The sequence below is a fragment of the Lutjanus erythropterus genome, chromosome 4, assembly GCF_056507025.1.
Source record: "Lutjanus erythropterus isolate fLutEry1 chromosome 4, fLutEry1.hap2, whole genome shotgun sequence".
In the NCBI taxonomy this organism is placed as follows: Eukaryota; Metazoa; Chordata; class Actinopteri; order Lutjaniformes; family Lutjanidae; genus Lutjanus; species Lutjanus erythropterus.
The window spans coordinates 23,490,778-23,513,726 of record NC_139320.1 but is presented as its reverse complement, the minus strand read 5'-3'; the positions used below and the strand labels follow the sequence as shown (position 1 = coordinate 23,513,726).

The following is a 22,949-nucleotide window of genomic DNA, read 5'->3' as shown; positions in this document are numbered from 1 at the left end:
GGCAGCTGTTCTGTATTTAATCCAATTTCTTTGATTTATTCCACAAAACCTTTTTGGTTTTAAAAATCCAAATGTTCACATACAGTTATACACAGTTTAGTTCAGGCAGGAACAAAAACATACTATTTTATTATAGTTATACAAAACATCTTTACAAGAACCAAACAAAGTAACAAAATGAAAGATTACAAGTTTTATTTTAAAGACCAGCGTGGTGTCCAGATGTTTTATCTAACTCTTCGCAGCGAGGATGTCATTACAGATGTCTCTGAGGGCTGTTTGAGTCAGCAATGATTCGGTTGCTTTCTGTCCCTTACATTTCGCTCCGGTCACCAAACTGACGTGAGACAGGAACAGTTCAGCTGATGTGGCTCCGCTCCACAACTCATTGACGTACAGCGACAACAGGAACAGTCCTGCTTCTGGAAAACAGAAAACAGAAAACAAGAAGATTAATTTATTTACACCACAGCCTACTGAGCCACCTTCCTGAAGGACAGTGCCAGAGGATTATTATCTGGCTGTCCAAATACTGACAGAGAAAAAAATAAACAAAATACTTGTATGCATGTTAACTGTGATTTTAATATTTTAGTATTATTTGTACTTCATTAGCCAAGTAAGATTCAGTTTCTCCTTCATGCTTATTGCAAATGACACGGCATAAAATGCTCTATAGTTAAATGGAGTTCAAGTAATGTGTTTAAGCAAAATGACAAATTGTGTGGTTTTACAAGGGCACCAATTTACTAAGATTTAGCTTTTGATGGGAACTACAATAAAGTTTGCAAAACATGACAATGTCTTTATGCAATTTCATAAGCTGCGTTCCAAACAACTCAGAACTCGTAAATTTCCAGCCTCATAGAAAAAGTATAATGGTACGTCCCTCCGAACTCGGACTCTGAGCAAATCCATCGACCCCGACTTCATGACGAAGCAGTTTTCTGATGTCAAACAACGACAGCACCCATGGAAGCTTAAAATAATTCATACTATCACATAGAAAAACCTGTTCTGCATGTAAACTGATGTCAAAAAATGTCACCAATATTATTAAGTGCCTTAAAATAAAATGTTTAATGGCACATGTAACCTCATGCATCATTATGCCTCCTCTCTTTGTTTATGCAAAGAGGATACACTGCTGGGGGTTCAGCTGTGTGTACACTTGCCATGGAAGCTCATCAATTTGTCAGGGTCAGCCATGTTTTTTTTGTTTAATTCTGTCACAGAGCATCTGGAACACTTGGAGGCTGGAATATGAACTGAGAAATTTCAATCTCCACTGTTGTCTGGAGCCCAGTTATAATCTCACTGCTGAATTGGACAAAGTAATTTTTTTTCATGTTATTTTGATAAAAGAAGAACCTGCAGCCTGCATCTGGATCTATATCTAAATACACACAGTGATTAACAGTCATAGGACACATGCCATATTCGCTAAGTAACAACATGACAAAAAGCCAAAAACATTCAAAAACTATCACATCTTGTCATGTAAAAAACATCTGGATTCAGTTTGACATTAAAAATAATCACTTTTTCTTTGGGGCAGAGCCCAACTTTTAACCAAATTTTAAGTTTGTAAGGATCTGGAACCTTTATGAGGTGTAACAATTAGTTTTTAGGTGAGGTAGAGTGTTGTCAAAGTACTGACACAGTATTGTTTGGAATAAATCAGTCACAGACAGAGTCAGTGAATAAGGTCTTGGGCTCTTACCACGTCTCGGCTGATCATGTGTGTCTTGTGGCAGGCAGGCAGAGACAACTGCCTGGTGCAGCTCTGGGAGGTGGCCTTGGCTCTCCAGTAAGCGAATCATAATGTTGGTGAAGAGCTGGAAGGTTTCCTCTCTTTCTGAAATGCTGGAGCAACACTGAGCCTCAAAGGCCTGGTGGTGGAGTCGAAGGAGGTCCGCTTTCAAGCTGGGATCAAGTAACACAACATCCACAGTTTCCCTGTGTCTAATCACAGCCTTCTCGATCCAGCGCAGGAACTCTTTTGTTCTGTTTTCATTGTATGAGTCCTCCACCAAACACCTCAGGGACCACTTGGTGAGCAGGTGTGCAGTATCACCTGCCAACCGACTGGGATCCAGTTTGTCTGTTGGCTGAGCCGGCCGGGGTTCAGAGAGGGGACACACTGGTTCCCAGTGAACAAAGATACTGCTGAGGTAAGATTTACACTCTGCCAGGAGACTCTCGTCTTGTTTCTGTGTCTCGGCGTCCTCTGCCAGATTCTCCTTCCGCGTGCGGGCTGCTTTGGAAAAGGAGGCTTTACCTCGGCTCTTATCCTTCCCCGTCCCTGAGGAGGAAGATGAGCAAAACTATGTTTATGCCATTAAAGTTACAAGAAATGATTTAAATACTGTGAAACAGAACAGAGATTTAACTTCTTCACTGGCTGTAATGGAAAAACTACGACAGAGTCCAACACGTAACATCATCACATGTAGAAAAGTGATTTTTTAAGCCTTGTTTCTGTTAAGAAGAGCAGAGAAGAGAACACGAGGTCAGCAGAACACAAGCCAAACCTGGAGAAGTTAATAACCAGAGCCGGTTCCAGTATTATAGTCTGGCAGGGTGCAAGCTTTCTAACATGGGCTTGAATATCAAATATTATTCATAATTTGTGGGAATTCATTTGTTTTTTTGTTTTTTTTTGTTTTTGGCTCTAGCCTATGTTTTTCAGTTATAAAAGCTTGGACTCCCAGAATTCAAACAGACTGGAACAAATTACAAAGCAGGACCTGCTGTTTGAACACAAATCAGTCACATTTAAGACACACGATACATTAGAAAAATTGTTTTCCAATGAGCAGTATCTGCCATTTATAGTTAGCAGTTATGTACTTATCAAAGTTACACACAAAAAAAACTGTTTGAGCAAAAGAGCTTGTCACAAACATTAATTATGAAGTAATTAAACCTCTATTGACACCCCTCCTAATGTCGCTTTTTTCTATATTACAGTTGAACAACCTGGTTACCTGGCAGAACCTTGGTCAACCTTCTCCTGTCCTGTTTCCTATACTTAAATAGGCTGTATGCTAAAAGTCTGTGTTTAAAAGAAAACCACATTTGGAAGATGGTTAAAAGATGTGGCTGGCAGACCTGTAAAAGCATCACATAGAGCCCATAGTCACATCTTATTAGCTATTGTTAGCAAAAGGCTAGCTAACTAGCTAGCTAATTATAGATGCAGTAATTATCTTCTTTGTGTTTACAGCATTTTGTGCACCTGTTTGTCAGACAAACAACCATGACAGAATTTGTGTAAGTTTCTCTGTATGCTAGAATTAGTGCATTGGTACATTTAATACACTCACCCAGCAATTCCTTCACTTTGTGCTTCTCAGACAGGGTCTGTATTTGGGTGACGAGTGCTGTGTTGCGGGACAGGGAGGCCCAGCAGAGAAGCAGCGACAGGGCTTCAGTACAGGAGAGGCGCTGTGGGTGGAGTGTCAGCCGGTCAGCCTGTTGGTTTATACTGAGAGCTGTCCCATGATGCTTCAGTATGGAGCAAAGAGTCTGCAGGAACAGACTGAGCTGAGCGGCCTTCACACACAACCTGACAGAAGAAGATCGATGAGACACTCACATCCTTGACCGCAAGACACTAAACATTTATTACGTGTTAGCTTTGGCTGTCATCTCAGCTGCTGCCAGCTGTGCACCTTCATAATATAATGGTGTTTAAAAAGTTTTGGGTCACGAGTCTGAAGACTTGACTTGAACGTTAAGTTTTACCTGAGGTGTCTGGTGATCGCTGCTGCCGCACACAGGAATTCACCGATGAGTGGAAGCGGGAGACACTTCACCGAGCTCTGAGGTTTCTCCTCTGTAGACGAGGCGGTGGAGGCTTCATCCACCTTCTTCTCCTTCTGCCCGAGATTAGTGAACCACAGCACGTGGAGCAGATCTATGATGGCACTGAGCAGCTGCTGGTCAAGATTCCTGAGGGGAATAATAAGTAAAAAAAAAAACTGAACCTGACTAGAGAGATTATGGGTAACATGAACGATAATGTCCAAACAAAGAGCCAAAATTAAAACTGCACTTAATCTCAAGCTTACCTTTTCTCAACCACATGTATTATCCAGGTTAGGAGCCCACAGCTCTTTGTGAGGTTATAAGCTGCTCTGTTAACACGAGCAGCCCGACACAACACCCCGATTATTTGTGCCTAGAGAGAGACACATGAAAAATAAAAGCTCATTCAGCATATGTTTTCCACGTCAGATGTGCAGGAGGAGGGGGGAATCATCCAGAATGGTGACTGTTTTTGCATTGATATCAATACAAACCAAGTCTCAAAATGAACTTAATGTGATGGAAGCAGAAAGAGCTGAGAGGCAAGCAGCATTACTCCAGGCACAATTCTAATTTTTGACAAAAAAAGCCAGTAAATGTACAGTATGTAATTTCTGCCACTAGGGGTCTCTCTCAGATTAAAACAATAACAAAAGATGTAGTATGATGACATCTGAAGTCACGTGGGATGATGGGAGTTGTTTTCTTCGCTGTTAAATGTCCATCCTTACAGCTGAAATTCTACCAGACTTGGGCAGAAATCATGTTTTATTCACGTTTGCTCACTTCTCTCCTCACTCTCTAACGTATGGAACACATGGAAGTTACAGCATCCTTGAATAAATTATGGATTTCTCTCTCAGACTGTGAGGTGTGTTCCTGGTAAGTCTGTCAGATTATCATGTCCATGAGGGCTCCCTCACAGACTTTTTGAGCGATTTTTTTGAGCCTTCTTTACACGTAAATGTATGATACCGTTTTGCCAAAAAACGATATTGATTATTTGAATGTTTGCCTGAATTTTGAAATGTTTTAATCCTGGTAAATAGTGTGAAACAAAGCAGACAATTAAATAATAATAACACAAACATACAATTTAGTAAAACGTCAAACAATAAAAAAAAAATACTATCGATAAAATAGTTGAGACATGTTGGAAATAAAATGTGTGCTAGAATTAAGGTTTTTCAGATACATTTTCTGATAAGTCACAAAGTGCTGTCCTATTCCTATTTATACCATTTGGAGCCCTTGCAGCCTCTCGCACTCAAACACTAGCAGGTGACATCAGCTGAAGTCCATGAGGGTTCATGGTTTACGGCTTTAGAAAGGACACTGGGACTGGGCCTAAGCAGTCACCACCAGGCAACGTCATCAACACACCCACTCACTCGCTCTGTACAATGAGCTGCTCTATTCACACATGTGGCTCAGCTGGACTTTAGAACTGGCAGGGTTAAGAGGCGACTGATGCAGAGAGTAACAGCTCCTCCAGCTAATGTCTAGATAAGTAAAGAGCTGCTGAAAAGGGCTTAGGACTCGTCTGCCACGACCTCACTGCTAATGTGCTGCATCACTGCGATTCCCACAGTGTGTACCTGGGTGCGTTCATCACACAGGGGGCTGCTGCTGAAGCCTAAAAGCGTCTGAAAGATGCCTTGTTGGTCACACAGCTCATAGCAGTGTCCATCACTGATCCCTTCTTCCAGAACACTCAGGATCCACTCACGTTCCATTTTATGCTGCAGAAAAAAAAACAAACAAGAAAAAAACACACGTCAGTCAGACTCCCACGGCCAACCACCCCTCGCAGAAACAGATGACATGAGTTTAAAAAAAGTCCTGAGCCGAGCAAAACAAACAGACAGAGGTTAAATGTTGTTGGCACAAGCAGGGTTTGTTTGGACGGTCATTTATTTTTTGCAGGGGTTGATTTCATCAATCATTAATCACCTGCAGTGTAAGAAAACAAAAAAGGTTTCAGCTGTTTACAGAATCCTTTACCTCCAAATCAAAGCCATAGAAGAGCTTGAAGAAATCAGGGACTTTTCTGAAGTCCAGACTCTGATGGGACAGCAGAAACCTGTTTAATACCACATACATGTGGTCCTCTGTGAAAACCAGGAAAAACAAAGAAAAACGGTTACGCAGCTGGCAATAACAAAATATATACTGTATATAGAGCTGAAACAAACAGAGCCAGCCTCTTTCCTTAACCCCTTTTTTCAATGAATTCAACTGGTGTCCACATTTTTGTGGATACGTCATATTATATTCAGTAAATAACATTTACAATACAGAACAACTGATAAACTGTCCAATTAACCCAAATAGTGAATGTAATAATGGAAGGAAGTTTGTGTAAAGAGATTATTTTCTGTGAATACTGCATCAGAGATGAGTTTTACTGATATTTGTAGGAACTTTTTACACAATTCTGTCTTTATTGTTTTTTTAAACAATCATACAAACTTAATAGACTCCTTATTTAACCAAATTCAGTGTTTTCTTCTTCCTGATGCTTTACCACTGTTCTGTTATCCTTTTGGTTTTTTTAACTGTGTACTTTTCTAATGCAGGATGAGTCTGTTTAGCAGAGAGTGAAGGCTCTGTGAATGCACACTGTGTTCAGGTTTAAACTGAGCCCTTATGCTGTGAGATATATGTTAAATAATATCTAAACTTTAAAAGTAACAATTTCATTTAGTTTTCCTCATACAAGTGAATGAAATGCTGAGATACAGGTCTACCGTATATTTGTTTGTAACGTTTTCTTAGACCTCTTGAAATCAACCTTGTGACCCACCCATGAAGCTTTGGTGACCCCTAGTGGGGGTCAGAAACCCCAGGATGGAAACTGGAAATGCAAAATTCCTTTTTCAATTAAAAAAAAAGTCTATAAACATGTTTTAAACAAACATCCTTTTGTAAACACTACAATCACTCTGTTCGGGGACTAACTTAACAAGCTGTCGGGGTTACACACCAGGTTTGAGCATCTGCTGGGCCACTTTGCTGATATAAGTCGTCAGGACAAATGGAAGTCTTTGATTCTGCTGTCGGATTCCATTCTTCACCATATCCATCAGGTACAGCAGCTGTTTGATTAAAAACAAGCTCATCAGTCATTTCTGGAGGTGACTTCCACACAGATAATAGTTAAACACTCACACACCGCCTCCCTGACACTGTACCTGTCTCTTCTCTCTGATTCGAGCCCCCTCCAGGTGTTGGTAGAAGCTGCTCAGCACGTGACACGCCGCCGCTCTCACTTTGGAGTCATAGCTACTTAGAGCCATTACAGTTACTCCGAGGGCGTGGCTGGACACAAACCTGTGGCAGTCGATCACACATTCTGTCAAGAAGAAAATGGGGAAAGGTATCAGTAAATAAATAATCAATAAAGCAGTGATAACCAATTATTGGTGGATGAGAACAGCAGTGAAATATACTCACCTGGCCGCAGTATGGTGCTGAACAGCGGCAAAAGAAAACCAGGATCATACAAATTCCCAAGGTCCTTTACTGCATTGTTACTGTACAGGGGCTCATTACCATCCTATTAGACATAAAGGTTCATCCAAATAATTAAAAACATATTTTCTCACTTAAACCCTTTTAGATATTTAGATTAAAAGAAAAACTGCATATGAAACTCCCTGTGAACGATGGTTTAATATTATCAGAGGAATTAGAGAAAAATATGATACCTTCTGGCAAAACTGTTCTGGCAAGTAAATATGAAGTATAATATTGACCTGCAGGATGATTCTGCGTTGCTGGGGAAAGTGTGAAATAGTTTGGAGCATCCTGTCGGCTTTCAGCAGGGCCAGCAGGTCGTCTGAGCTTGCCTGCTTCCACAGGGAAGCTCCCAGGCTTTTCCTGGTCTTGTGGTGCTCCACAGCTGCTGGGCCCCACATGAAGGACCTGCAGTTGAAAACACATTTTCAGCGTCCGCAAATAACAAGTGTACGTGTCGCACCTTTTGAAATTAAGAACTGATTCTTTTTGTAAACAGTGAAATCCCAGAGATTTGGAATTTAGCTTTCATTCTCTCTTTGTTTATGCGACCCAATGATTTTTAAAAACTACAGGCTAATTTCAAAGGCTTGAAGGCTTCGAAGGCTTGATTAGTGAGCAGCTTAAGGAGTTTTTATATTCAAACGATATTTTATCCACATTTCAGTCAGGATTTCATAGTACCACTACAGCAGCTTTTAAGGTAGTAAATGACATTTCCCTGGCACTTGATAAAATACAACATTGCCCACATGTTTTCACTGATGTAGCCATGGCCTTTGACACTGATCATCATATTATCTTCAAACGGAGACTTTCAATATAGGACTCAACAATTTCTCCTATGTTCTGTCTGTTTATAACAATTCAAAAAGAAGATTCATCATGAACTATAAAGCCTTGATTCACCTCTGAGAGCTTTACTCTGGGGTTGAATGGCCTGGTCTACAATTAACAGGAGCACACACTGGTATACTTTCATAAGGAGACCATTCTGGGGCTGTTTATGTAATTATATTTCAGTCAGCAGACTTTTATATGTTGTGTTTACCAAACGTTTAGAGATTGGGAAAATGGCGTTTAGATACTCTGCACTCTCAGACAGTACACAATACATTACAGAAACTCCACCGTATGATTTCATTGATAAAATTGATTGTGTGTCGGTGCTTAAAATGATATTGGATGCATGGTTAATTATTCATTCCTGTTTTGTACTGCTGCCTGTCTTGGCCAGGACTCCCTTGAAAAAGATTTTCAGTCTCAATTGGAACCTTGCCGGTTAAATAAAGATTAAAGTACAACTTACAAAAATGAATGTGACTTACTGAAATTTCAGCAGACTGACATTGTTTCTTTCGTATTCCTGAAGCAGCAGTAGTAGTTTCTGATCTGCAAATCAAAATACAATGTAAGAGGAAAGAAAGAAAACAAACACACAAACACAAATACATCTAAGATTTCCTGTTTTACCTGAAGCACTCAGTGTAGCTCCATATGCTCCCAAAAGTACAACAAAGTGATTGATGTTACAGACTGTTGGGCATTTCTTCACCAAACAGAGGAGTAAGGACACCAACTCGTCTGAAATGACAGCAACACAAGTGTGTTTTTATTCAATAATAAATAAACAATTGAGGGATAAGTTTCGGGTTTGTCATTTAATGCTTCTCTCTATATGTACCTTTAGCCTGGCAGCTGCTGAGCTCTTCATTAGAGTCCAACATGGTGGGCAGGAACAGAGAGTGACTGCTGGTCATCATGTGAAGGGTGGATAAAGGGATCAGATCCTTCTGGACTTCACTGCTAACATACATCACGTCCATCAGGTTGCTCAGCGTGTTCAGAAAGTGGTGATCTCTGTAGCGATATCTGCAGGGGAAGAATACTGATTAACAACAATAATCTGATGTGACACTGTTGAACAAACTGGATTTAGCCGAGGATCTTACTTCAGTCCAGTCTTCACAAAACTGCTCCACTCGGACGCACTGATGTCTTCAGCTGATGTCTGCGTAAAGAAGACGTAAAGTATATTAAAGCACAGTGCATACAAGAATAACATCATGCACAGTGCAAACAACAGTAACAGTGATGTTTAATTCAACGAAGTTATTGCATTTGGTCTGACTTGTTCTCTATAACATCTTCCTGAGGGCAATTTTCTGAATTCTTTCAAAAGGGGATGAACAGGATCAGACACTATTTGTTGGGCTGTTTGTTTCACCTGTGTTTTATATGTATACATCCCAGTGGCGTCTGCTCTTTGTCAATAATTTTACTGGCCTGCTTGTGTTTGTGGACAGTCTGTTTTTGTTCTTCACCTCCAGGTGCCCATATAATGTACTAATATCAAACGGTGAGAAACTTCGACAGGATTTCTGTAAACAGTCTCTAGAATCCAATTTCCTGACTAGATACAGGCACTGCATTACTTTTCAGAAATGTATACAGTGCTATAAATTTAATGTGCAATCAAAAAGGTTTAATATTTAAACTCATCTACTGCTCAGGGTCCCGTTTCCCAGAGCCTTTGTAGCGCTACGTGCGTCGTTGTATTTTAAGGTCTCCTTTAAGGTTACGGGCTATTTCCCAGAGTTGGGACAACCTTAAGGGAGACCTTAAAATACAACTTACGACGCATGTAGCGCTACAAAGGCTCTGGGAAACGGGGCCCAGTACAGTATGTGTGAGGAAGATGAGCCCACCAGGAGTTGTTGCAGTCTTTCCAGGATGCTCTTCTCCTGCTCGGAGGGGGAAGCAGCCTGATCTTTAAAGTGACTGTAAGCAGCGATGAGACACTTGAGGGCAGCAGTGGTGACAAACTTCCTCCATGCATCTTGCTCTTCTGGGCAATCAGCCAGTTTCCCACCGATAACATCTATTAGTTTCCATCTAGAGGAGAAAACAACATTTAGTTAATAACTTGTGATACAGGTCATATATTTACAGGATTAAGAGCTAAGTAATACCTTTCAAAACTGTCCACTTTTTGAAGAGCAGTGGGCAGATTATTAATCAAGTCCTGGATGTCCTTGATGTTTGCTGACAGCCTGATCAGACTGGCGAGTGTTTCAGCGAGCTGGGCTCCGCACTCATCTGTCAGGTCTCCGAGAACACACTGGGACAGTTTGGTGAGCAGTGCTTGCTTCAAGGCTTTTAAAACTTCCTTTTGCACTATAAAAACACAGCAAATGACCCTATTTAAGTCAATGTACAAGAGGCAATGAGAGAAAAAGAGTGACATAGTCCCTGCTGCTGTATGCTTTAAAGGGTAACTTCGGTATTTTTTTTAAATTGGGCCCTGTTTTTCCATGATGTGTGTGTTGTGTTCCAGTTTGGAACCAACTTTTGGGTTCTGAACCAAATTAGTTTTGGTGGAAATGCAAATGGTGTTCAAACACCTAATTTTGAAACATTTTTAACCAGTTTGGAATGGGGCCACTTCCATGTTGGTGGAAAACGTTTATAAGTGACTAATGGAGATTTCTTGAGGGAGAGATCTAAAGCCAACAGAAAACTGAAACCAAGCTACAATATAATCCCTCGGGCAACTGTGCACCATCAAAGTAAGTTCACTAAAAGTGCTTTTTTTCTCCACTGACAGGCTCAGATTGTTACAGTAAGTGCCTGAAAACATTATGAAAAGAACTGTTACAGAGATAGTTGATTTTAAAAGAGTAAGATATATTTTCTTGAACCGGAAACAGCCATTTTATTATTCTTACTAAACTAACCAGATTCCCTTTGCAAAACTGCACTCCACAGAAACAAAATAAAAGTCACCAAAACAGGAGTCAAGACATTTTGTTTTATCTGAGGTTTTATTTTGTTTTATTTTGTTTGTTTGAGTTTGACTGAAGATGACGATGATGTTAAAATCACAGTTTTGCAAAAGGAGTATAGTTAATTCGTTGAGAGCAATAAAACAGCTGTTTCAGGTTAAACAAAACATGTCCGACTCTTTAAAAAAGGTCTCCCTCTGTAGCGATCATTTGTAAGACACTTAGAATAACAATCTGACCCTGTTAGTGTCAAAAACGAGAACTCTTAGTGGATCCACTTGGCAGCTCACTTTCCCTTATGACGCCTGCAGCGCGCATCCATTGTCCCCACTCATCACTTGGACACAAAAACATGGGAAAATAGGGTTCTGGTTCCAAAAATACTGAAGTAAACCTTTTTTAAGAGGATTTTTTTAGTACACACCATCTTTGGGCCTGGCCGGATCCTCTCTGCTTGCCACCTGCAGGTAAGTGCTGATCAGTGGAAGGAAAGTTTCTGTCTGGTCTGAGAGCTTCTCCATGTTTGCCGGGTCGAGGCACCACAGCTCAAAGCAGAGGCGGTGTGTGGAGCAGTTCTGCAGCAGCAGACAGCTGATGGCCTGAGTGTCCGGCAGAGGCCACTGCAGACAATGCAGCAGCACGTCTGTGTGGATGAGCTTGGCGCTGCCCGGCTCATTGGACAAAGTCTGCAGCAGGAAGTTCTCCAGTGCCGGGCTGGAGCAGGACAGCAGCAGGGTCCCCAGGCCGTGGAGGTGAGCCCGAGACAGAAAGATGCTGCGCTCCTGGGAAGAGTTAGCTTTAGCCTCTGTGAGGATCTGCACTGCTGTGTGACCGTAGACGCTAAGCTCAGCATGTGTGCCCTCACTGCTGGGGGAGATGAGACTCTCCTGAGGGAGGAGCAGCAGCTTGGAGACCATCTCGCTCAGACTGCAGGAGTCCATGTAGCTGTGCAGAGACAGGAGGGCCTGGAAAGGTCTGGACTGCTTCTCTGCAGCCTGGGAAACTTTCTCCATCAGTTCCTTGAGTACAGCTTTCTCTATGGCCCCCATGTAGCTAGAAATGAGCTCCAGGTTACCCAGCTCACAGAGAGTCGGGGCGCAGGTCTTCAGCAAAGTCAGAATGTCATCACTCAGCTGAGCACCCAGCTGCTTCAGTCTGACGGGGTTCAGTATGTGAGGAGGCAGAGCAGCCAACTCCAGAGCCAGAAACCACTGCTCCAAACATGGATGCTTGAAGATGGAGCCAAGTGCAGCACGAAGGACCTAAACACAGATGGTGCAATATTAGAGTCAGCAATTCTAAATATATTGGTATTACATCAGTCATTTAAAGGAGAAATCTGTAATAAATCAGAAAATAACCACGATATATCATCAGAGTTTAATGAAACTTTCTAAACTCAAATAGTTGCTTTTCTGACAACAATGCTACTGGTGCAATGTCAGAGCAATGGGCTTTTGTTTTCAGAATAACAGACTTCGCTTTACTTTAACAGACAGTTGACAGTTCTAAACAGCTGAAACACTTATAGTGGAGGACTCAAAGTCACCTGTTATTGTCAAATTATAATATTGCGCTCATCTTGTGCTCCTGTAGTGTTCGTATGGCCAGTCCTGGGAGGAGGGCTGGGGAGCAAACAACTTGCTTCAACCATAGATTGTATATTAAATAGGATTTCAACCTATTTAGTACACTGGCTGTGGCTCTAACTTGTTATTTGGGCTGCTCTACTCATTTCTGGATGTGCAATTGTTACATATTGCCCCTTTTAAAAGAATAAATTCCATCAAATAAAAGTCAGTGTAAAAACTGAACTTTTCCCAACCTGCTCTTTATTGGCTTCTACTGTGGATGAATGGTTGATTTCCAGGAAGAGGTCTGATCCTTCTTGGGAGTCCTCTGCTGCTGCTGCTGGCTCAGAGTTTGTGTTCTCCTGGAAACCTTGTAGCTTGGTCACCAAATCCTGGAGTATTCCCATTAAGGTCTTCAGAGAGGCAGATCCTGTGTCTTTGGGAATCTGTGCAGAGAGATGCAATGTGATGTGTATATTTCTAACTTAGTGATATACTGAGCAGTAAGCTTGTGCTGTGCTCTTACTGTGCCAAAGTTTTCCACTGTTGCCTTTATGTAGAGTAAGATCTGCTTGATCGCTACTGGAAACTCAGCCATCAACATGGAGGCCAGAATTTCTTCCACATTCTTCCTGAAGGCGTCCTCAAGCAGAGCGCTCAGTCCTCGGTTATACGCAGCTTTCATCAGTGCAGTGAAGGAAGGGGGTGTTGATAATCCCTCTAAATGGGATTCAGATGACTTGAACTGTGAATAAAAAGAGAACTGTTATTTTCTACAGAGATAAAGTACAAGTCACACTTTCAGTCAGACGATATCGTGTTTCCATCAAAAACTGACCAGTTCCTCTCGGCTCTGCTGTGGCAGCCATCTGGAGTAATACTGGTGAAGGTGAATGATGGAAGGGTGAGGAGAAACAGCGAGTTCTGAGGACATGAGCTCTTTATCGTACTGCAGCAGAGCCAGACAGAGAGGGAGCGGCTCTCTCTGACAGTGCAGCACATCTGAAAGCACTGCAGACAAGTACTCATATATCACCCCTGAAGACAGAAAAGACAGATGGTTAACAACATAACAAACAACTCCTTTTGAAATACATATCAGTATGGATAAACCAGCTTTTAAACATAAAGAACAGGCTTCATTCCAAAGTAAAGTTGCACTTTTGATACAGCAATAGAAATATTTTTAGATGTGCATCAACTCTATAACTATTTTTTACCATTTTCAAGTCTACAGTATGTATGCATTTTAACTCTGAGACTACCAACTTGAAAAAAAACAACAAGCCTCATGCAAGAACATTTTCATCTTTTTATCTAAACTTTCTCTTTACTTGTTTTTGTACTGTGGGCACATACGAGTGTGCCATGTCGGATTCAGTAAATGCTCGTAACTTCAGATAATTGTGTAAATGATCCACCTGTGTGCATTTAAGAGCTTGTGCAAGAGAAGAGTAAATCTGCATACTTAACACTCTGATAATACAATAAAAGGGATGCGTGTCCTGCTCCATTTGCCAGGAAGTGTTCATTCATGAAAATGGCATCAAATAGTTAAAAGAAGAACCAAGAACGAGTTCAGAGATTTAAGTCTGGTTTTTGGAGATCCATAAAGCAAAAACACTTCCACAGACTGTCTGCTGGACTTGCAAATTCAAGATTTATTATCAACGTTTTGGTGCAATGACCTTCATCAGGTTAATTAATCTGATGATGGTCATTGCATCCAAATGTCATTGATAAATCATGAATTTGCGAGTGCAGAAGAGAGTGTGAGTGAGTGAGTCTTTCTGCTGTTCATTGTTGACTCTTATGCTTTCCACCTGTGTACTTACAGGAGTGCAAAAATTTTGCTTTTTTGGAGATCCATCAGGTAAAGTTTATAATTTTAATTCAACAGTTGCTTAATTGATTAATGATTGATTAATTATTGCAGACATAACGATGTCTACATAATTAGGAAGTGTAATTTAATTAAAGCACAAGACTACAACAGGTCAGGATCACTTGTCTTTGTGCCTCGGAGGAAATCCAAAGTACAAGAAAATTGGTAAATGTGGCGAGCTCTTCTAAATCTCCTATAAAACCACTTCAGAACGAATCTGTTCCTGTGAGCTGTTCTTGCATGAGGCCCAATGTTTCCAGCCCACTAGTTCCACTCTTGACCTGTACTATTTGTCCTACTTCAGGCAGGCAGCAGTGCTTTACCCTTGTCTCCTGACAGTTTGTTTCGGGCCTCCAGAGCAGCAGGCACCACCACACTGAAGGGGAACGTCTGGATAATGAGGTCTTCACTCAGGGAAGGCCCGAACTCCTCCATCTCACCTTCATTACCCTCCATAATCACATCCAGCATGTCTAACACATCTAGAGGACAGAATCAGATGTGTCAGACTGTAGAAAATATGTTTCACAGACATGCTTTGGGCTGGAACAAATTCACTCTGACTCTCTGATCTTTAAACGCTCACCATCTATGTGTGAGACTGGGATGCTGGCAGCGTCGTCGTCCTGGCTGCTCAGGTTAGCTTGTAGATAAGCTGCCTCCTGGACCAGACTGGCAACCTTATCTGTGTAGGTGTAAGAATTACACACCAGTTTCACCAACACCTACACAGTAAGAGATCAGAGAATATCATCAGTTATAACTAATTGCTATGTCATGATTCAGAATATGTAACCAACGGTATAGACAGAAATGTTGACATTTAAACAAAGATGTTACAAAGATTGACTCACCCTCTCCAAGAACTGGATGACCGTCTCCTGTTGGTTTGGCTCCACTCTGTCCAGCTGGTCGAGCCAGAGCTCGAGCTCCGTCCAGGTGTACTCAAACACACCACTGTCCCTCAGCACCTGGATACAAAGCAGCAAATACAAAACAGAAAGAGAGTTTTAGCAACACTGCTGGAAGAATTTTAGTGAACTTGATATGAAACTTTTCCAGTTAAATATTAACATAAAGATTTTTGCATATGCTGCTCTCACTTCATTAGCTTCAATCATTATGCATGAGGTTCTTTCAAGTAATATGGAAACTACTTTTCTTAACTGTAAGGCTTGAACTGTTCCCTGATGTAGCTGAAGAACTACTAACAAACTTAAAAAAATATGCTGTGAAATAATACATTCCTCTGAGATGTACTCTTACTGTTGGAAACTTCTGGGGAATGTGCTGATGTATTCAAAAAGTGCATCTGAGCTTTTCTTCCGTTTCATTTTTGATAATGCATCTTTAATCTATAGAGAAAAATCCAATTTACAGTCTGTTTGCTCAAGTGAATTAATGTAGTGTAAATTAGGGGTAAACAATTGTCAAGCCTCATGCCTGCCTGGCTGAAAGATTTGAAGTTATTTCAATATTGATGTCTCATATATAGTGCAAACTGAAAGCAAAAGTACAGAGGAGAAGAATAACTTCTCCTTACTTTTAGAACCAGCCTGTGTGTGGAGGTTTTCAGATGACTGCTGCTGCTGCTGACAAACATCTTGAGCAGCAGGTAAAGTACTGACTTCTCTCCAGACGATGACTCTGTATCTGCGACATCCTGATAAGAAAAGCAATACACATGAGAAATAACGCTGATTACAAACCAAACACCTGCTAACAATCATTGAAAATTCAGGCGTAAATACTAGAGCCATGCAGATATATCGGTCGGTTGTTACTGGCCTATCACAGCTGCATCTGTCTATTTTGGTATCAGCAAACACGTTATCTGATATGCGCCGATATGAAAACTTTTTTTTGTGGGATCATTGCAATATATATCAATATCATTATGGGCATCAGGTCCAACCCTCAGTATCAGTTGGACTATAATATATAATGAAATAAAAGCAACAGTGCAACATCCTCACCTGAATACGGAACCAGGAGAACTTGCTTGCAGGGAGATCTAAGGCCAGCTGAAGAATCTGATACTGAAGAATTGGGGGAACTTCTTCCCTCATTCCTTTCTCTGACACAATCCCTGGAGAGGTGAAAATAATCAACTTGGAAGGCTTCGTTGAGGAACCATCAGCACCACACTCAAAATATTTAACTTATGAACTTGACGATAAAACGAAGCCTCACCTTTTAAGAGCTTGCTGAAGTCAAACTTGCTCTGGCTCACCAGATGTGGCACGACTTTCTGGTAAAGACAGATGACTTGAAGAATCAGAGCCTTCAGCAGGATTACCTCCGCTGACTCATCAACTGATCAACATAAAAAAGCACAGTCAAGCAAATTTGTCTTTGCTGGTCATCCCTGTTATTTCACAGGAAAAAAAAAAATACACATTGCTACGTAAAAGTTATTACCAGGCATTTCGTTTTTTTCATCTGTCTGTGCATCGCACTCCTCAGTTTTGGTCTTTTTTTCTTCACCGGTCGTCTTTTCCTTCTTGCTAAGCAACTGCCATTTTGCAACTATGCTCGTCATATCAGGCAAAATCTGAAAAGTGAAAAGTGGAGACTGGAGTTGTTTTATGATGCATCATTACTGTTTGTGCACAGACCAGAAAGCATAGGGGAGTACCAGCACAAGAGCTAAGTCAATGTACTGCTGCAGACAGGCAGCATATAAAAACCACATTTTAGTCAATTAAAAAAGGTCCACCTAATATTAATATCTGTTTCAATGTACGTTATATTTAGAATATTTTTACTGATTTACCTTGCTGTCAGACAGCCTTTTCTGACAGGCAATCGGCAAAATATTGTGCTCTCTAGCTCAACAAGACTCCTTTAGCAAAAACAGTAATTTTACCTTGCAGAACACAGGAGTCTACCAGTGCTTCGATCTGTCATTTGTTTGTGTTATTGTGAGACTTTGGTGAATCAGAGCCAACCTTTTAAAACACAAACCGGTCGAGGCAACAGTGGACCAACAACTTCTGAGATAAAATTACAGATATTTCTAAAGGAGTTTGGTTGGTTTGGAGAGAGCAATATTTGGCTTATAAAATGCAGTTTTTCATCACAAAAGGCTGTCTGATGGCAACTTAAAGCGGCTTAAGCGGATTTTTTTTAGGTGGTTAAAACATGGTTTTGCGGCTGACCCTGCCCACAGCAGTACATTTCTTAGCTGTCTATATCAGTATTCCTGCTGCTTCTCCAAACTGGGGGCATGCTGACTGCCACCTACTGTAAACAATACACTGACTATGGATAAATACCTCATACAATCCCACTTCCAATAATCCAAACTATCACTTTAAAAAGTCAGTCCTCAGCACTGTTTATCTGCCCATGGCGTTGACGTTGTGCTGTGACTATCACTATAAGACAGCATGTTTCTGATCTTACCTTGCTTATTGTCTCTCTGTACTGCTGCACCAGTTCCCCCATCATGTCCAGAGTGTATAGATCTGAACTGTGCCACTCAGACTTATCCAGAAGGTACTCTATATTCTTATTGGCTCTTTTCAAGATGAAGTTTATCATGGACAGAGTCGTGAGCTGCACTGCTGTGTTGGCAAGCTGTCAGATACAAGAAGAGATATTTGGAAAATATAACACAAAGTATGGCACGTTTTCAGTGTTTTGTGGTACTGCAGCTGCAGCACTGATGAATTTCTCTGTGGGTCAGTCACTTACACTGAGGCCCTGTGTGAAGAAGGTCTTGTTACAGACTGGAGGAAGAGATATCACATTAATCATTGAGAGCAGGCGAGGGAGAGGGATGACCTCACGGGTTTGGAAGACTGTGGACACCTCTGGCTGGGCCTCATAGATCTGACATATGAATTCAACAAGGAGAATTATTTCTTTACAAATAGACAAGCCAACAGACAAGAAATCTCATCAAAATCAAAAATACTGGCAGACAACTATTGCCTCAAACTAAGATCTGTGGAGGGAACTTCCCCGGAAAAACAACAGTAAGTTGTAAAAAAAGCAAAAACCAGAAAATGGAAAGAAAGAGTCTCCTACAATCCCTGAGAGGACAGAAATTGTTCAGGAAATTTTGACCATAAAACAATTGACTGTTTCCTTGAGACATGCTACTAAAAAATATGAAAAATGGAGGTCTTATTTGAATCAGAAGGGTTATATATATATATATATTTTTTTTTTCTTTGGAGAATTTTGTCGTATTTTGTTGTATCTTCTGTACCAACAGAATGGAGTTATGACTGAGTGGGAGACATCTCCCTTCTTAAAAAACACCCTGGCTTTTCATAAATCAAAGTCATGGATAATAAAGACTTCTAAGATTTCAAGGGACAATCATCAACAAAAAGGATCCACAGATTTTGATACTGCAATGTAACCCTGCTTCATTTATTTTTTATTTTACATGATGCCAGGCATTTCACTATGATGACCCTGTCTGTTGTTCCCTGGCCTGTCTGCTGTCTCCAACAAAGTTTAAAAAATCTAATATAACAAGCTTTACCTTTTTAAGTAACTTGACGTTATCTTGCCAGGCACTTTTAGGGCGGGGTGTGTATGAATACTGAGTCTCCTGGAAGTATCTTGCCAGAATGTCAGGGCTGTCTTTCAGCACATTCACCACCAGCTCCGCCACCAGTTCATCCTCTGTGGCCTGTTTCAGCCCCACCAAGAACTGAAGCAATACAATGTTCCCAGGTCTGAAAAAAGTAAAATCCTCTGATGAGCATGAGCAGTTTCTAGAAGAGTACGAAGTAAACTTGACACATTGATTATTACTTACCTGCCAGCGGTGCCAAAGCTGGCATCATGAAAGCTGAGGCCGTGCTTACGAGAGCAGCACAGGTCAAGAAGGAAACTGTGAACGAGTCCCCGGATGACAGATATCCCAGCATGCTCCGAGTCCTCTGTCATCTTGAAGAAAATAAATACAATTTAGACCCACAGGCTGAAACGCCAATTTGAATAACAGCCCCTTTTGTTTAAATAAACACAAAACAAAAATCAAATAACTCACTCTGTCATCATCAGTGGTTGCATCCACAATCCCGTTCCACTTATACAGAGAAGAGATGTTGGCCAAAACAGCGGGTGTGAAAAAACGCACTTTCTGTGTTTTACTGATGGCCTTGTTTAGTACAACCTGCAGAAAGACAAACAACAACATATGATGATCAAATTCAATCAATTAACTGATTTGAAATGGAAAGTGTGAGCTGCTGAGCACTTACTCTGGTCTTCAGTGTGGACACAATCAGACTCACTATGGACATCCTGTCCTCCTTCAGACCCGTGTTCAGGATCTCTGGAAGGAGTTCTGACAGACGACAAAAGACTGAGCCATCAGCACAGCTGAGATAAGAGAATGTTGCATAAATTTTAATCTGCGTCTAATTTTTACCTTTGATTTCTAATATTTGTCCGACTGTAGCATTATCTCCAGACACCAAAAAGGACAGCACAAACTGGATAAAAGACATGCGGACATCAGGTCTTCCCTGGAGAATTTACAGAGAAGAATGTAAGCATACATAACAACAGAACCCAACAACTGCAACACATGCTGGAAACGGAAATAAGGCAGCTGCAACATCACACCATCTTATTCTTCCTCTTTGCCAGTCCAGACAAAGCTTTATTGATGTGAATGTGACCGAGAACCTCTCTGGCAGCTTCTGGCCCCTGAGACACCAAGGCAGACAGAAGACTGAGGCACTGACGGACAAACCTATGCACAACAGGAAGCACAACATTAGGGCCTGCTGCAGATGAACTGAGCTGAGGGCTGACATTTTAAAGGGACAGTTCGGAGCATTTGATGTGGGGTTGTACGAGGTACCTGTTCATGGTCACTGTATTACACACAGAAGAAGGTGGGGGACATGCACCAAGTTTGGAGAAGCAGAGAGGAGTACTGGTGTAAGAAGCTTAACAATAAACTGCTGTGAACAGGGTCAGCGCGAGATACGTCTTAGCCACCTGAAGAAAAGGCCCACCGGAAAAAAAATCTACATCAGTTTAAGTGTATGCTATATTTTGAATATTTTTACCACTTTACCTTGGCACCAGACAGGCTTTTCCACAAGAAAACACAGTTATATAAGCCAAATATTGTTCTCTCTCCAAACCAACCAAACTCTGCTGGCAAAACCTTTTTATTTTTACCTCGCAGGACCCAAGAGTGGCTGGTCTACCGCTGCTTCGATCTGTGGGCTTGTTTGTGTTATTGTGTGTCTTCTGTGTTTTAAAAGGGTAGTTTGGAATGACCAAAGTCACACAATAATTAATTTTTGCCAAAGGAGTCTGGTTGAGTGAGAGAGGGGGACGTTTGGCTTTTATAACAACAGTTTCCCATCTAAAAAGGCTGTCTGATGGCAGGGTAAAGTGGTGAAATTTTAAAAAAAATTGTATACTTTTAAACTTATAGTTCTTTTTAGGAGGCTAATATACATTTTGTTGTTCACCCTGTCCACAACAGTGCATCACCCACCGTCCATGCTGGTACACTGCTCTGCTTCTTCACACTGAAGACGTGTCAAATGTATCACATACAACCCCACTTCAAATAGTCTGAACCATCCCTTTAAGTTCTGAGGTCACTCCACCAACCTGTGATTTTCTGAGTATAAAGACCCCTGCAGAAGCTTCATGTGGCTAGAAAGAGTCTTTTTCACAATCGCATTGCCAACCACGTTGAAGTGGGACAGATCACTGGCTGTCCTGAGGAGGATCTTCTCCAGACTCTCAAAGATCAGCAGCATCTGATCAGAATAAAGATCAAATTAGAGAAGATTAAAGAAAAGATAACCAGTCAGTCCCATCACATCCACTGAGAAAACTAATTCAGCTTACCTCACTCTCCTTATGCTTGTCACCCTCTAGCAATTTGAATATTTCTGCGCACTCCATGGAGATTTTAATATAACCTTCAACCACATCATACAGGTCAGAGCAGGGCAGCTTCTCGGCGGTTGATATGAATGTCTGCAGTCCTGCAGGGGATAAAAGTCAGAATGAATCTAAGAGGAGGAGAGCTCTGCAGACACGGAAAGATGGTGCTCAAATACTGACTGTACAAAAATGAATGAATATATAAATAAGTCTTGTTATCATAAACACTCACCCTTCATGGCAGTGCTGGGATCCTTCAGCATGGTTTTAAACACAGTCCCATTGAACTCCGAAACCTTTTCTTTTTTCACCGGAGTGTTTGACTCCGTAGAGTCTTCACTCGGGCGCTTCTTACTCATTTTAATATCAGTGAAAAACAGATATTATCGTCTGTTAGTTTTAATTATTCCCCTGCCATAAAAGTTCTGTCACTTTCCCACGTTGCGGTGTAAACAGAAAGACGTCCGGCGAAATTGTCATCCGGTCGGAAACGTTTGCTGCGGAACTTTAGTTCCGCATTCTGTACCTTCTGCCTGAGGAAACCTGTTCCTGCACCACTACCGTAAAAACCCTACCTCTGTAATGAAGACCTGTATTGTTTTATAACTCATATTTAAACTGAAAGTCCTACTGAATAGATAGATAGATAGATAGATAGATAGATAGATAGATAGATAGATAGATAGATAGATAGATAGATAAATAGCATAAATATAGGATATTTATCAGTAGAATATACAGTGTAAGGTATACAAAACAAACAAACAGAGGAGTTTGTTTGAATGACTTTATGCAATTTACACATGGAGAAGACGTGTGAGGAGGAAATTATATTAAGATGTAATCTATAATTTCTAGTAAACCTGCTTGTGCCTCCTCTCACAAATTACATATAAGCTTTAAATGAATCCCATCTTACTGTAGTCTCTTTAAGATCAAGATCCATTTTGCAAGAGAGACCCGAGTAACACAAATACAGCCAGGGTTAACAGAAAGACAAATACAGTACAAGACAAACAAAAGTGCATAGCATACAAAGAACTTGACAGAATCAGTTTATAAGGTGTAAATAGAGGGAGGCAAGTTCAGTATTCACCTGAGAGGTATTCAGAGATAAACAGACCTGACACTGTTTTGACGAGCAGCAGTTTCAAATTTTATGAGTGATATAGTGAGGCTTGTTCTGCAGGAGACCTTTTATAAATAATATACTATAGTGTAGTTCTCTTCTTGTTGATATACAAGAGAACAGGCTCACTTTTCTCACTCAGAACACATGATGAGCACAACGTTTGTCTCCTGTATAAAGAGTAGAAAAATGAGAATGTCACCATGGTGATTGACTGAACAATCATTTTCCTGTCCTTAAGACAGAAACACGCTTCATTCTGATGTGAGAACCACATTTATATTCTTTATTTTTTTTGAGCCAGTCGCTCCACATGCTGTTTGAAAGGGAGACTGCTGTCTAGCTACATTCCCAGGTAT

General features: G+C 40.9%; 1 protein-coding gene across 1 annotated transcript; it reads right to left on the bottom strand.

Annotated features, from left to right (window-relative positions):
• Window positions 1–8: 8 nt before the first annotated feature.
• On the bottom strand, window positions 9–21,915 carry urb1 (URB1 ribosome biogenesis homolog). The gene is made up of 39 exons (XM_084717380.1): window positions 21,694–21,915; window positions 21,423–21,562; window positions 21,180–21,331; window positions 20,169–20,298; window positions 19,972–20,068; window positions 19,802–19,887; window positions 19,588–19,713; window positions 19,354–19,484; window positions 19,075–19,270; window positions 18,273–18,410; window positions 17,982–18,155; window positions 16,995–17,127; window positions 16,767–16,889; window positions 16,550–16,662; window positions 16,117–16,236; window positions 15,428–15,544; window positions 15,160–15,298; window positions 14,897–15,055; window positions 13,527–13,726; window positions 13,215–13,433; window positions 12,943–13,134; window positions 11,542–12,379; window positions 10,305–10,509; window positions 10,041–10,227; window positions 9,285–9,343; window positions 9,017–9,204; window positions 8,806–8,916; window positions 8,661–8,724; window positions 7,572–7,740; window positions 7,270–7,372; window positions 7,008–7,168; window positions 6,800–6,911; window positions 5,818–5,924; window positions 5,412–5,555; window positions 4,077–4,186; window positions 3,751–3,957; window positions 3,330–3,571; window positions 1,724–2,305; window positions 9–422 (listed from the first exon to the last, which is right to left on the bottom strand). The coding sequence occupies exons 1-39, from the start codon at window positions 21,818–21,820 to the stop codon at window positions 232–234; spliced, it is 6,792 nt and encodes a 2,263-aa protein (XP_084573506.1). The 5' UTR covers window positions 21,821–21,915; the 3' UTR covers window positions 9–231.
• Window positions 21,916–22,949: the final 1,034 nt, after the last annotated feature.